This window comes from Phyllostomus discolor, chromosome 3 (assembly GCF_004126475.2).
Source record: "Phyllostomus discolor isolate MPI-MPIP mPhyDis1 chromosome 3, mPhyDis1.pri.v3, whole genome shotgun sequence".
NCBI classification, from domain to species: Eukaryota; Metazoa; Chordata; class Mammalia; order Chiroptera; family Phyllostomidae; genus Phyllostomus; species Phyllostomus discolor.
This window is the reverse complement of record NC_040905.2, coordinates 67659981-67674528: the sequence shown is the minus strand read 5'-3', so window position 1 is coordinate 67674528 and position 14548 is coordinate 67659981. Positions and strand designations below refer to the sequence as shown.

The following is a 14548-nucleotide window of genomic DNA, read 5'->3' as shown; positions in this document are numbered from 1 at the left end:
AAGTTTGTAATGCTCACCTGACAGACATTTACAAAGTGTCTATTCGACACCGTAAGAAAACTGATTGCTAGGAACTACCTACCTGAGGGATAACAATATCTGCTAATGCCTTCGAAAGCCTATATAATTCCATTGTGTTTTCTAATTTCAAGGAACCGTTATGCTGGACATCATACTTTATACAGTCATATATGTCAGGGATTTTACTAATGTCATATCTTCCATTCTTTGTTTTAAAGTCTTTCTCCAACTTGGACCATCTGCGTAGCATAAGCTCTAATGTTTCACTATGGTAAAGTTGAATATCTAAAACAACATAAAATATTTTAGAACATTAAAATAAAAAATCATTATGAATATATGCTAAAAGTTGATAATCAGAAACTTTTCTGAATGTGAAAGATAAAATTGTTAAGAAGTTAGGAAATGTTACCACAGGCATATAATAAAAGTTGATAATCAGAAACATTTTTTAATGTTAAAGAGAAAACTGTTACCAAGTTAGGAAATGTTACCATAAGCATATACAATTAACAACCACAGATTTTGTAGACTTGAATAAAGGTATAAATACATAGGTTAAAAACTGGGTTTACAAAAGACTTTTCTGTATGTCATACACTTCAATAACAATAATTATAACACAACTCTTTTAAACTAATACATTTTCAATTCTGAATTTTAAATTACTTTATTATTTACTTTTTATTAGATTCACATAACGAACAGAATAGACAGTCATTACCAGAAAGAAACCTTAAAAATTAAACGGTTCAAAGGATCCACTTTTGCGAACAAGCAATCCAAGATTCTAAAGTTGCCCAAGTTATTAATAACCAAGCCAGTCTCAGAGCCAGAGCCCACATTGCCTTCCTGTTACTTGTGCATTCTTATTACGCTGTCTATGTGCAGTTCGGCTAGCTCTATGGCAACGCTCCAGAATTAACCAAATAAAAACGTTTTATCTATTTCATGCTGTAATGGAAAAAAAAAGCAACTGTAACTTAACTATTTATTCTTTTGTTGGATATATATAATTCATACCTATATAAAGTAACGAGGCTTTATTTCTTAAATTAGTGCATCTTATTTTAAAATGTTTGCAGTGACTGAGTAGTAATTTTAATCTGTTTTATGCTCTAAGAAAAACATAATATTTACCTGATGATTTGGGATCTTCCATGCGATGTCTGATTTGAGAAGTCAAACTTTGTATCAAGGAATAAACTTTGTCACAGGTCTTCACAGGATTTTTAATTAAATGCATTGATTTAATAAGAGAAATGCTTCCAGATGGAGTAAGCTACAAATGGGCAAAGTATATATTTTACATCTATTTATTCACAATTGCCCAAGAGAACAATAAACAGAATTTCCCAATAGCTGAAGATTAATTCCATGCCACAAATTAAGATGGCCCACAGCATACAGTAATAAGATCAAGCAGGAAATAAAAACCTCAAAATTTCATGTTAAAAAATTAAATCTTAGCTATCATGAGATTATTTACAGAGAAAATAGAGCAGAAGTACTATAACATACAATGACATTTTATTCTAACATCGACAAATTGCTGATGTAATATGAACAAATATGGCTCTAACCATCTGACATATATTTACATGTAATAATCGTAAGACTCTATTATCATCATCTTTTTCCAGTTGAGGTACCTAGAGTTTAAGCCCAAGATCAAACCACTAGCATGTGAAGAGTGGGATAAAAAGTGGATATAAAGCTGGTGCTCTTAAATACCATGCTAATCCTCTTATGATAAGATTTTTACAAGTCAACAAAAGTCATTAATGACAACATAGTTTTAAATTCTAGTTTTGAGCTTGGCTTGGTAAGTTATTTAACCCCATCAAATAAGTTTCTACAGATGATAAAAAAATTAAAATAGAATTTCACTTCCCATTATGGTAAACTAGGTAGTTTGGCTAAATCTAACCACTGAAAATAAGTAAAAATCCTGTGTAAAAAACTTCTATATCTCTGCTTTAAGGTATCTGAGAAATAGTATAATAAAGAATTATAGAACCAGAACCCTGGTCCTATAATTGTTCTAATGGTTCTGGTCTTTAAGGTCTTTATAATTCTTGTCTTTAAGGCTATTTCTGCACTGGAGACATTTGTTGATCTAGAACAGACAGCAGAGAAGTAGAATAGAGCTTTCACAGTATTATTAGGTTAAAGGAACAAAAGTGAAGTTCAGGGTTCCCCAAGGTAGAATGCTGGTAAACTCTCTACATTTAAGGTTCAAAAAAGTGAGGGTGAATCAAAAGCAAACCAGCCCACCAACAAACTGCAAATCAGGTTCAAGTCAACTGTTTACCCAGAAAGATCTCTTCTGAAACTAGATTAAGGCAATCCTAAATTGCTATGTGCATGGGCACACAGAAGGAACAAATAAAAAAACCTTATTGGAAGATAATAATATTTTATTTAACACAGATAAAACGTCCAATCATAATTCCAGACATTCAGGCACACAAGAAAACTGGACAGCAAGAATATCAATCAGTAGAACAGATAAGAGAAAATGAACCAAAGAGACTCTAAGTAATACAGCTATCAAAAACTAAAAAAGTAACTTCCTATGTTCAAGAGAATAAAAGAAAATATTGAAAATCATCAAAGAATTGAACATTATTGAAAAATGACAATATTATATATAAAAAGAAGCAAATAGAAATACTGAAATTGGAAAATACACTGACTGAATTTACAGCACATCAGATACAGCCAGAGATAGATTTACAGCAAATTAGAGAGTAGTTACAAGATTTCATCAAGAATAAATGCATAGAGACAAAAGAATAAAAATAATTTTTTTAAAAAAGGATAAGAGAAAGTTCTAGCAACCATACATGTGGAGACCCAGAAGACAGTAACAGAAGCAATATTTAAAAAAAATAAAAACTATAAAGGGCACATGGACAAAACCAAGGGGGAGGGTGGAAGCAAGGGAGGGAGGTGGGTTTGGATGGGGTGAGGGGGAGTGATGGGGGAAAAATGCAGACAGCTGTAATTAAACAATTGAATAAAATAATTTAAAAAAATTTTTTAATAAATAAATAAAAATAAATAAAAAAACCCTTTGTAAAACTGAAACCAAAGATCCAAAAATCCTATTAAACTATCAGCAGGATAAATTAAAAAGCAATTTACATTTAAACATAAAAGAGAAAAACTGCTAAAAAACAAAGATAAAATAAAATGTTAAGTAGCCAGAAGGAGTTATTTACAAAGACAAAGAAATGATCGATGGTGCACAAGATCAAGAGCTAACTTCCCAAAGTAACACTGGAAGCTAGAAGATAATGAAGCAACATTTTGATGCAATGAAAGAAATTGCCATTCTAGAATTCTATACCCAGTAAAAAAAATCCTAAGAGTAAAGATGAAATGCAAACATCTTCGCACACAAAAACTAAAAAAAGAAAAAGGAATTCGCTACCAGTAGACTGGTACTAACAGAATTACTGTATTGTTCTTTAAACAGAAATAAAATTATGCTAAATGGAAACTCTGAAATTCAGAAAAGAGTAAAAGGTAATTATATAAAGGGTAAATTCATAGGTAAATCTAAATAAATACTGCTGTATAAAAGAATAATAACAGTGACATATTGTGGGACTTCAAATACACAGAATGAAAATAAACAATATTATTGCAACAGATAAGTATTCTCGATGTGATCAGAATATGAAAAAGAGCAACATAAAAAGTCAGGCTAGCAGTGATTCCTAAGAGAGGGGGTTGCAATTGGGATAGGGGTACACAGGCGCTAGAGCTGTTCCAGCGTTCTATTTCTCCACCTGGATGGTGAGAACTATGAGTATTTGCTTTATAATACAATAAAGGCTAATTTTATGTTTTTGTACCTTTCTTTGGTGTGTATAATATTTTACATGTAAAAGAGTTTGCTAAGACCCACCTTTTCAAAATCTTCTGCAGTGAAATCTCTATCTTTCTGCAGTATTTCATGAAGTCTTGCTTTCACACGCTGCTGACAACTGCTCAGGGAGTCACTGTCGCTATCCAGAAGACCATTCATGTTTGCGCTTTTTACCATCTGAACAAGAATGGGGGTAAGCTCTCCTTCTAGTGCCAAGAGCCCCTAAACATATTGAAGCCAGCACAGATTTAAAAGTTAGTATGTGAAATAATAGAAAGCATCATAATTATTTTGTTACATGCTGAATTTAATAGGCTATAAACTACTTACAATAAACAAACTTTATTAATAATACAGTTTAACACTGCCATTTCAGAGCTTTAGTTGGAAATTTCAAATTTGGAAACTTAAAATATTGCCTTAGTAAAAATATTTTAAAATGCAATATTAGATGAAAATTCCAGTAATTCTAAAAACAGATGTATACCTTTGCAAAAGCAGCTGCAGTCATCTGCACTCGTCCTTCATCAGATGCATATATTTTGAGGTCATGCCGGTAGGTACTATGTAATCTAAGTAAACCACAACCAGGAAATCCTGCATAATCTCCTGAAAATAAATCCTCAAATCACTTAAGCTATATTTTCATTTCACTGTATTTCTATAAATATTTAATAAATGTCAAAATAAGTGAAAGACTTGAAAATACAATGTATAAATTTAACCAAATTAGAGAAACTCCAAGATTTACCTTGACCTCCAGGATACATACACCTGAAAGCTCTTCCCAGTTCTTCAGCTTGGACCCTGCCTGCAGGGGTTAGTTCTCCTCCCCATTTTAGAACCAAAAGTAAGGATGGTTCTTCTCTTCGGCTGTCTAAGATACATGTGAATGGATAAAGCAAATGTCAAATTTGTTTCTTTTAAACAAACATATTTCAAGATTATTTTTTTTCTTTGTGCTCTCTTCTGCGGTGGAATACAGCCCTTATGTATTATTTTGTTCCTTAAAAGTACCTCTCTTTGTAGGCTGTTGCTTCTGTCAGAAATACTGAATTGTTCCACCAGTTAAAATCTTCCTAAAATTTCAAAATGTCCTCCATACTGTAGGAATAAAACTCTTTCCCAGTTTTCTGAAAGGAAGTATTTCTTCTTCCTTCCTTCATATCACTTATAGTGGCATGAGAGCAAAGGCTTGCTCAAAGTATTTAACTGTGTAGCATTTGCTAGATTAAGAGCTCCTTGATGACAGGATCCAGATCCTGTCTTTATATCAAGAGGTGAAGTGAAGAAGGTATATTCCTTTTGTGATTACCACTCAGTGATTAGCATAACTTTTAGAAAGATGTGAGATCATAGAGCCTAATATTTGTTGTAATTTAAATTTATGGGTGAGATATACAAAAAAATATAGCCAACAGCAGCTGTTAAAATTGACTTGTGAAATGTTTAATAACTGCGCTGTACATCTAAAACTAATATTGTATGTCAACTGTAGCTTAAAAATAAATAAATAAAATAAAACTTGGAACTGAAAAATCTCTGTATTTCCCAGACCAAGTATTTTCTTAGACTTAAGGAGGTAACATAAGAGAGCAAGTTTCTATACTTAATTTTGACTTGTCCTTTATCATGCCTAATATCTGTATTCTTTTATAGAAACAAAGATAACTTAAAAATAAGCAATATAAATGCTAAACAACTTCGCAATGATGCATTAGAAGGGATATAACATCACTCTTTCCCCTGGGGCTAGTTAACAGTTACATGTGCTTTACCATGAAAACCAGTATTAATTTATGACTTATTTATGTAATATTTTTTAATCATAAATATTACAATACAAGAAATTAAGCTTATTGTTATTAGTTACCAAGTATGCTAAGAGAACATATCAAACTTTAAAATATATAAATATCAAAATAATCAAACTTCGGTTTCCATGTAAGATAATCATTTCTTCAACCTTTGTTAGTAGAAATAATACCATTTTGAATATCCCAATAGATTAATCTTACCCTAAATATCTGATTCCTCCTTTGGGATAGATTTGTAGAAGAATTAAGGTCAAATCATATGAATATTTTCTGAAGTTTCTGATATACGGATATTGACAAATCACTGTTCAAAGAGTTATATCAATTTATCTTCCTATGAGTAGACTAAAATCCCGCCACACTATATTTTCCTCAGCACTCATTATTACCAGTTTGAAAAAAAGGAATAAAATAAAATACTTTGCCAGTGTGACCGACAAGAGTGATTATTATTATTATTATTACTATATGAAGTTATTGGGTATCTGCATTTCTCCGTGAAACAGCTTCTCTAACCTCTGGCCATTTTTCTTTTAAAAGGTAAATGCACTTATGAATTTTTGCTGACTGCTCTTAGAAGACTAATTTTATTTAAATGCTTATTCTGATTTAGTGAGTGAAGGAAAATACCTATTTTACTACATGTTGATTCTGTATTTTTTCAAATAGCCTTTTATACTTTTTGAGCTTTTATCCTCTTCTAGCAAAAGAGGAGAGGCTCATTAAATAACATTTAGTTATAAATAAGTAAGCTTTCTGAATCAATCCCTGAGTAACAGGGAAGTCCTATCAGTTACCAAAATAATAAAATCTACCCTTTACTTAAAGAATGAAGAATAAAATCTATACTTTGGATAGAAAGCAATTAACTAAACTCCATTAAATAGCATGCCAGTCCCTAACTATTAGAACTATTACACAGAAAGCATCCAAATGTAATCAATCAATGAGTAGGAAGTTCCTACATATAATTATAACACAGTAGGTATTAATGACATACCTTCCTCTTCACTAGATGTTTTAGGACAACCATGAGGGAGATAGGTTAATTGCACCTTACGATTTATTCCAGAAAAATGGCCATACCTGTAAAATAAAATGGCAAGCAGAATGAACAATATTCAGGAAGTATTCAATATGACTTCCTGGAAAAAAACTAAAATCTATCAGAGAAAAAAAACTAAATCTTACATATTAATGCCTCCTTCTTTTTGTAATTACCTTGTTGAATTCTTTAGAGTATCCTAGGAAAATAGCTGTACCGTCGGTAGTCATTCTAACCACCATAAAAATGAAGATACAAAAAAGTTTCTCTACAAAAGTTAGACAACTTTGAAAAGATAACAAAGTAGAGAAATATATAAAAATATGAACTATGTGTCTTAAAAAGAAAGAAAATAAGAATTTAAGTGGTCAAAATTGTGAAGCTTATAACAGGAATACTGGTGGTACCTACTTGACCTGATTAGAACATAGTTCAAAATTATTATTTTTTAAAACAGCATTGAATCTATGGTCAAGTGAGCAATGTATACTTTGTCTTAAGTAGTACTTCAGGAACATCCAAATTTGATGTCATCTTTTCATCTCATTAAAATTAAAACTAAAACAATAACGATCAATACAACATCTGTTTTCTCACTGGTGAAAATAAAAATCTCATTAGCCTTTCACTAATGTCTCCTCAGCTACAATGATAAAAAGCAAAAAGAGCAACCTGGCTGGCGTAGCTCAGTGGATTGAGCGCGGGCTATGAATCAAAGCATTGCAGGTTTGATTCCCAGTCAGGGCACATGCCTGGGTTGCAGGCCACAGCCCCCCAGCAACTGCACATTGATGCTTCTCTCTCTCTCTTTCTCCCTCCCTTTCCTCTCTAAAAATAAATAAATAAAATCTTAAAAAAAAAAAAAGCAAAAAGATCAAACTGTGAAGGAAATTAACATGAAAGGTCATACATATTTTTTCTTTTATTATTATTTTTAAAGATTTTATTTATTTATTTTTAGAGAGGGTAAGAATGAGAGAAAGATAGGGAGAGAAACATCAATGTGTGGTTGCTTCTCGTGCGCCCCCTACTGGAGACCTGGCTGACAACTCAGGAATGTGTCTGGTAATCGAACCAGTGACCCTTTGGTTCACAGGCCATCGCTCAATCCACTGAGCCACACCAGCAAGGGCATTTTTAAAAAGCATTACAAGTCATTATCAAAATTAAAGGTTTTAAAAAGATACTCACATCTCTAACACTGTCTTAAGTTGTTCAAGTTTTGACTTGTTTTCTTCAATGTCAGAATCATTATTCTGCCCCAGCTCCGTAAGAAGCTGCCGTGCAATATCCAACACTTCCTATAAAATAAATTAAGAAAGAATTAAATTTTTGTGTAACTTTGCCATTAGCAATTTAAAAGTCAACAAGAAATCAAATGCACTTGCCTGTAATTGTTTTGGCTTTTTGAGCTTTAACTTCCCAGATTTATATCCATCACACTTTTCAAAAAGATCAAAAAATCTTATAAAAAAGACAGAGCACTATTAGTCATTTGCAATAGTGGTTAATATTACCACTATATACTTAAATCAATTATAATAAATAATAGATATAGAACTATGATAATAAATGATAGATATGGGACTTGGGGTCTTTGGCTTTCAAATACTGTACTGTGTGTCTTCTCATTTTCCTTCACCATATCATGTTGCTTCTTTACTTTTATTGATAAACTTTTGCATTTTCCTAGATCATATCTAATTAATAATCACTAGATTATTTTTTTAAAGTTTTCTCATGATGGAAACATACAATTATAATACAAAATATGTGTTCCTGAAGTCACAACATACATATACATAATTTAAAATGTCTCAACACATATTTAATGGCTCAAATTTTATTATTTCCATGTCAAATATTAGAAAGAAAACAACATAAATTTCCATTCTACTAATATCCTAGAAGGTTGGGAGGTTAATGACTGTCAAAGAGCAATATAAGAAAATAATGAATCAAAATTAAGTAGAATGCCTTTACAACAGTAAATGAAAGTCAGATTAGACTGATGGTCATTCATGCACACTGTCAAAATAATTTTCAGATGCTGATATATACAATTATTTTAAATGAATTTGGTTTGCATCCAGTGGTTTAAATATTAATGGCCAAGAAATGGCAGTAAACATTAATATGTTTAGCCATTTAGCCTTAAGTAAAGATTAATATGATGTATTACTCAAAATAGCAAATCATCTATCAAAAATGTTAAATATCTCCTGAGTGTTAAATTATTCTACTTAAAACATACTTTTGATGCCTCACTTCCATCTTCATTTTTTGCTTTGGTGTTCGATCCCCATGCCGTATGACAGCTATGACACATCTAAGTTCCATCCTGAAATTAAAACAAAAAAAATCCTCAATTTTCTACCAAAGATTTATGTTGTGTAATTCAGAATAACATATCTAATTATTTATTTAGAGCCATCTCTTACCATTTCAAGATCTTCCCTATGAAGAAAAGTACTAACAGCTGAGTTTAATTTTATCAAATCAAACCCTGAAAAGGTTATGAAGCTGAAGATGGAGTAATACTAAACTATGAAATATCTCGAGATGATAAACTGCTATCCTAGACCTTCATTAAATACCTGCTCTGTAACAATAGTTATTATAGACTGAAATTTCATTCAATTAAAACAAAATAAAGCTTTACTATGTTTATTTTGTCCATGTAAGAAGAACAAGTGTTTCCAAATCAAATTACTTGAAGATAAAATGGAATGCTAAGGTATAATTTAGTGTTTGCCAAACTGTGACCCACAGAACACAATCATGCAGGATTTTAAAAGTTACCTAAAAATATTTTGTGTTAAATAAGTTTAAAAATATGGGTTTAAAAACAAAATTAAATATCTTTGCCCCCCTCAGAACTTCTTAGAATATTTAATATGCTAACATAAGTCTCTAACCAGTGAATGTGAAGATCACCAGCTCACCTGAATAACAGGTGAGTTTCAGGCAGCATCTTTCACTAGAACATTATGAAACACTTTGGCAATATTGGTCCAGTTAAATTTAACTCAATATATAACTGTAAATATTTTCTTCACATGCTAAGAGTACCACAGTTCTTTGATCACTGACTATAAAGCTTTAGGTAATGCACCTGTTGCCACCTCCTTTATTTTTATGGTTTAATTCAACAGTTCTATAATTATCTAAGCATTTTTCAGGATTTCATTTATAACGATATCAAAGATTTTTAGTCTAGGAGAACCCTTGTAAAAGCATATACTACATTGCTCCATCTGCAAAGTGAATCATATGAAAGCATGCCCACTAAAGTATCTAATAATCATTTAGAAATTTAATCTTTATTGCAATAGCACAGACTAATGGAGGAAACCCAAGGAGTTTCTAAGTGAAAATATTCAAACTTACATAGTTCCAGATGTAGTTGGTACAATGGGGATATCTTCAGCTTCTAAGGGTATTGACCAGGGGATATGAAATTGTGGAGCGAGCTCTCTCATCACAATATTGCTTTAAGAAAATGAAAGAAAATTAAAAGTAGTTCCTTTTAAGACAAAATTGGGTACTTAACGACAAATAATAGAGTATTATAGGAGTTAAAGTCAAACCATGTAGTGGTTATGTGAGAAAAGCACATAAAAAGTAACCCAAATAATCAATCCTGATCAAGAAAAATTAGATCAGCAGTTCTGAACTGGTGTATCAGAATACACAAATCGGATGCTATAAATTTGGAAGTACTTATTTATACACTTCAGTTTGAAAGATTAAGTCACAGTAGATTCAAATAGCTAACTATAACTGCATCAATCTACTTTACAAAGATTCTGAAATCCAAGATTATCTCCTCTATGTGGGCACTAATCATTTCTTACCAATTTATTGATCACCTATAAAACTATTCTAAATACCAATGCCCATTTTAACAAATTTCTAACACATTTTACTAATACAATTAACAATGCAAACTAATAGGGAAACAGGTTTAAGTAATCATAAAATATTTTTGTTTAAATTTAATATTTATTCATGCTAAAATTTAGTAGGCTGCCCCAAATTTTGCTTTAAGTGTAAGTTCACAATTCTTTGACATATGTAATAAAAGCTGACTCCACATTTTAAAAAGTTTCTATGGCTTTGTCATATATACTTTGAAATGGTTTAAAAATAGTTCTTGTTTTGCAAGTCTTCTACATCAAATTACAAGAAAACTGGTCAAAGAATATAAAACTGACATTTCCATCAGCAATAATTTCTTTTACATTAACTTAATAACTTCATGAGAAAGATCTTTAAGGAACATGCTTTTAGAAAGTATCATCATTCAAAAGAATCCTGAATTCTGAATTTCTATTTCGCTCTGGTTATTTATTTCATGAATGTTAATTTTGTGCCATATAAAGAAAGAAAACAAAACTATAGCATTTCTAAATCTATAGAGTTAAAATACCTTTAAGCTGTTATCTGTTCTGGTCATAAATCTACCTTTGATAACACAAAGTATAGTTCATGATTTCACACGTTTTTAAGATGTCATTTTATGAACAATGATTTTTACTGTAGAGTGCTAACAAAATCCTAATCATTTGATGTTTATAATTATTTATTTTCTAAATAAATAGTATGCATTAGTTGTAACAAAGATAAAGAAAATATTCTTACCCAAGTATTTTTGCACAATCATCATAGTATTTCATGGAATTTTTCACAAAACTGAAGCCATTGACATCACAGACATAGGACTGTCCATTGGCCCGTAATAAATCAAAGCCACAAACTGTTTGCTATTTAAAATAAATTACAAACTTCAAAGTTCCATTTGAATTAATATTCACAATTTTCTTGTCTTATTAGAACAGATCAAATTTTATAAATGCCTAAAAGTGCATTAATTACTGTTTACTAGTTTACTTCATAATAAGTAACAAAAAAAACCACTTATTTATAACTTGAGTACTCTGAAAATATACACATATAACTCATGCTATATAATCATGACCACAAAGCAGATGTGGAACAATAATGTTTAAAGAACAAGGGAGGCCAAAAATATTACATATTTTATCTAGTTCTTCAATTTAATTTTAAAAAGTCTCATAGATTTTGCACTAGCAGAAATGATATCATTTTAATCCTCCCCCAAAAAAACCCATAAAGGAAAAACAATTTTAAAGATATAACCTGGAGGGAATATCCAATTATCCCTCTCAGTCTTTTAAACCCTGACAAACACATACTTGTGCGCGTCTGAAATAAATTTATTTGGGAGAACAAGACAGTTTGAAAGGAATGAATTTTCTGTTCTAGCTCCAGAAATTTTCTTATCTTCTATTTTATACTCACATCATCACATATTAGTACAATGTGATTTTAAGTCATGGCTTTTGGATCTTGGAAATACGAGTGAAAAAGATGTATATGAAATTAGTAAAACATACTTATAGGCTAATATTCCTGCCATGAATGAGATCGCATTATTAAGGCACAAATTATTTATTTATTATTACTAACCAATAATATAGACTCATCTTTAAGTTATATTTTCAAGGCAAAACTTCAAAAAGGTAAAGGTTATCATTTTTAGACACAAGTCATACAACTTCTATTTAAATATTTACAGTAGTAAAAGCCTAATGATATAGATTAACTGAGGGAATTAATCAAATGTCAGAAGTAAAGTTTTCTTTAAGAAATAAATTTGTATTGCTTTCATGAACACATTTCATCATCTACAGTAGGGCCAACAAACTGGTTGTCAAGGCTACAATACTGAGGACCTTACTTACTCAAAAACAAACAAAAGTTAATCAATTCTATGAGTAAATAATATTTGCAACCAGCTATAGTTTTAATATGTGAAACAATACCCCTAAACACGAGGTAACTCTTCTGTTAGTTAAGTTTTCCTCTGTAATTTTAATTTCTGAATAAATTGACAAAGGTCCCTTTTGTATAATACAGATAGAACACAGGAACACAAAGGCCTTCATTTATATTTGGTATTATTGGCATATGAGAATCCCTTGAAGAGTACATAAACTGTTCAGATTATCCCTTTTATTTTCTCAGCTTACTTCTACTACTACTAGTAAAATAACAATTATTTCACTCAACAAAGAAAATTAGGATTCCCTTAACAAGGGACTATATGGGCTATATAACATCTTACCTTAAATGCAAGGCAGACTTTCCAAGCAATTAATTTCTCTCGTGCATTGAGAATAACAGGGTATCTCACTTCTTTTCCTTCACTATCTCGTTCCACTTTGCCATCCAGTGCTGGAGATTTTCGAGCTTCAGCATGGGCATAATCTGGACCCACTGTATAAACCTTTCAAAAATGTTAAAGTGTGTATTTTATTAAAACATATAACAGCAGACAACAAATTAAAAGAAAAAACAATCAATAAAAATACTTCAGTCTCCAGACTATGCTTTTACACATCTTACTATTTAGATGCCAAACTTTTTAATATTTTGGAAGAGTTTATAAGTAATTAATTATATGGCAGAACTGGTAGGGTGAAGTTTTATTCTCTATGGCAAAAGATTACACTGAGCATTACGAGGGAGTACGAGGATGTATATGATGTGACTCCTCTCAAATTGTTTTAGTTTAACAAAGGAGAGGTACAAATAACTACGAAAACATTATGGAAGAAAGTAACTGCCAAAAGAATATTTAAAAAGGGGGTTGGTGAGGATAGCATAAATTTGAAGGCAGACAAGAGAGGAAAGGTGCCCTAAGCAAAGGTGGTAAACACAGACAAGGCAAAAACATCCAAACAGCATGAGGTATTTGGGTAAGAGTAAGTTATTTGGGGTGGCTTATACTGTAAGAACTAAGGTTCATAGGACAAACAGAGGGAAGAGTGTAAAATAAATATCTTGTATGCCAGCTTTATGAATCTGATTATTATCCTGTGGTCAGTGAGGATCCACAAGAAAATTTTTAAGGAGAGGTTCATGATCAGGTTTAAGAAGAAATGCTCTGGTTAGAAAGACTAGAAAAAGGTAAAGCAATGAAGACCTTATTTGTCACCAACAGAGTTTTGACAACCCATTACAATTGTTGCATATCTCATATCATCATTTATGCTAATCAGTGTCTGGAAACTGTGATGATACCAGGCCCTCACCCACTGTATTTCATTACCTAATGTCCTTTTAAAGAAGCATACACATTATTGTATCACAAGTTGGTTTTAAATATTTTGATAACTTCATTTCAATAAAATTTATCTCCTTTTTAATCTTGTATGATTTATTTTAATCATTTAAAAATGTTATTTTAAAAAATTATTACTTTAAAAAGGGTCTATAGGCCTCAGATTGCCAAAGGCATTTGCAGTACAAAACAGACGAAGAATCCCTTATCAAAAAGAAATAGAGACAGAACACAGGATAGACATAGCTAAATAACGGGTAACCTATTTTCTGGTATCACTGGTAAACTCTAAATACAAAATGAAAATATACTTTAATCAACTCTACCTTAACATCAGTACCGTCTGTAGGCATGAACTCTTCGTATATATACGAGCCTGTTTTTCGTACACTGCTTTCTGGGGAATAAACACTACTTCTACTGCCAATCTGAAAAACAAAAGATGACCATCAACACAAAGACTAAAGTATTCCCTTCATTTTCTTAATACAACCCTCTGGCATCTATTTCCAGCTTAGACAAAAAAATTTTAATCCATAAATATTTAACAACACTGTGTAGCTGACTGTATTTTCTGCTGTAATTTCAACTTATATGTAAGTTAAATTGCATTAAAATACAATGAACAGTAAGAA

At 31.2% G+C, this 14548-nt stretch overlaps 1 protein-coding gene and 1 long non-coding RNA gene across 16 annotated transcripts in view; one reads left to right on the top strand and one right to left on the bottom strand.

Annotated features, from left to right (window-relative positions):
• Positions 1–14548, bottom strand: part of PPIP5K2 (diphosphoinositol pentakisphosphate kinase 2) — a 65764-nt gene that overhangs the window by 31362 nt on the left and 19854 nt on the right. For 11 of the 15 annotated variants that reach the window (XM_028531613.2, XM_028531645.2, XM_028531621.2 and 8 more), the window contains exons 7-19: positions 14240–14341; positions 12915–13076; positions 11408–11529; positions 10154–10255; positions 9018–9104; positions 8152–8227; positions 7955–8064; positions 6719–6804; positions 4653–4778; positions 4389–4510; positions 3941–4123; positions 1162–1303; positions 83–306 (exon numbers count right to left, since the gene is read on the bottom strand). In XM_028531613.2, the coding sequence (XP_028387414.1) occupies positions 83–306; positions 1162–1303; positions 3941–4123; positions 4389–4510; positions 4653–4778; positions 6719–6804; positions 7955–8064; positions 8152–8227; positions 9018–9104; positions 10154–10255; positions 11408–11529; positions 12915–13076; positions 14240–14341 (1644 nt within the window). The remainder of the gene's footprint in view (positions 1–82; positions 307–1161; positions 1304–3940; positions 4124–4388; positions 4511–4652; positions 4779–6718; positions 6805–7954; positions 8065–8151; positions 8228–9017; positions 9105–10153; positions 10256–11407; positions 11530–12914; positions 13077–14239; positions 14342–14548) is intronic. The other 4 variants (XM_028531589.2, XM_036020602.1, XM_036020606.1 and 1 more) reach the window with 1 other exon arrangement.
• On the top strand, positions 5760–6145 carry LOC118499498. The gene is made up of 2 exons (XR_004901992.1): positions 5760–5871; positions 5968–6145. It is a non-coding gene; the product is annotated as an uncharacterized LOC118499498 (long non-coding RNA).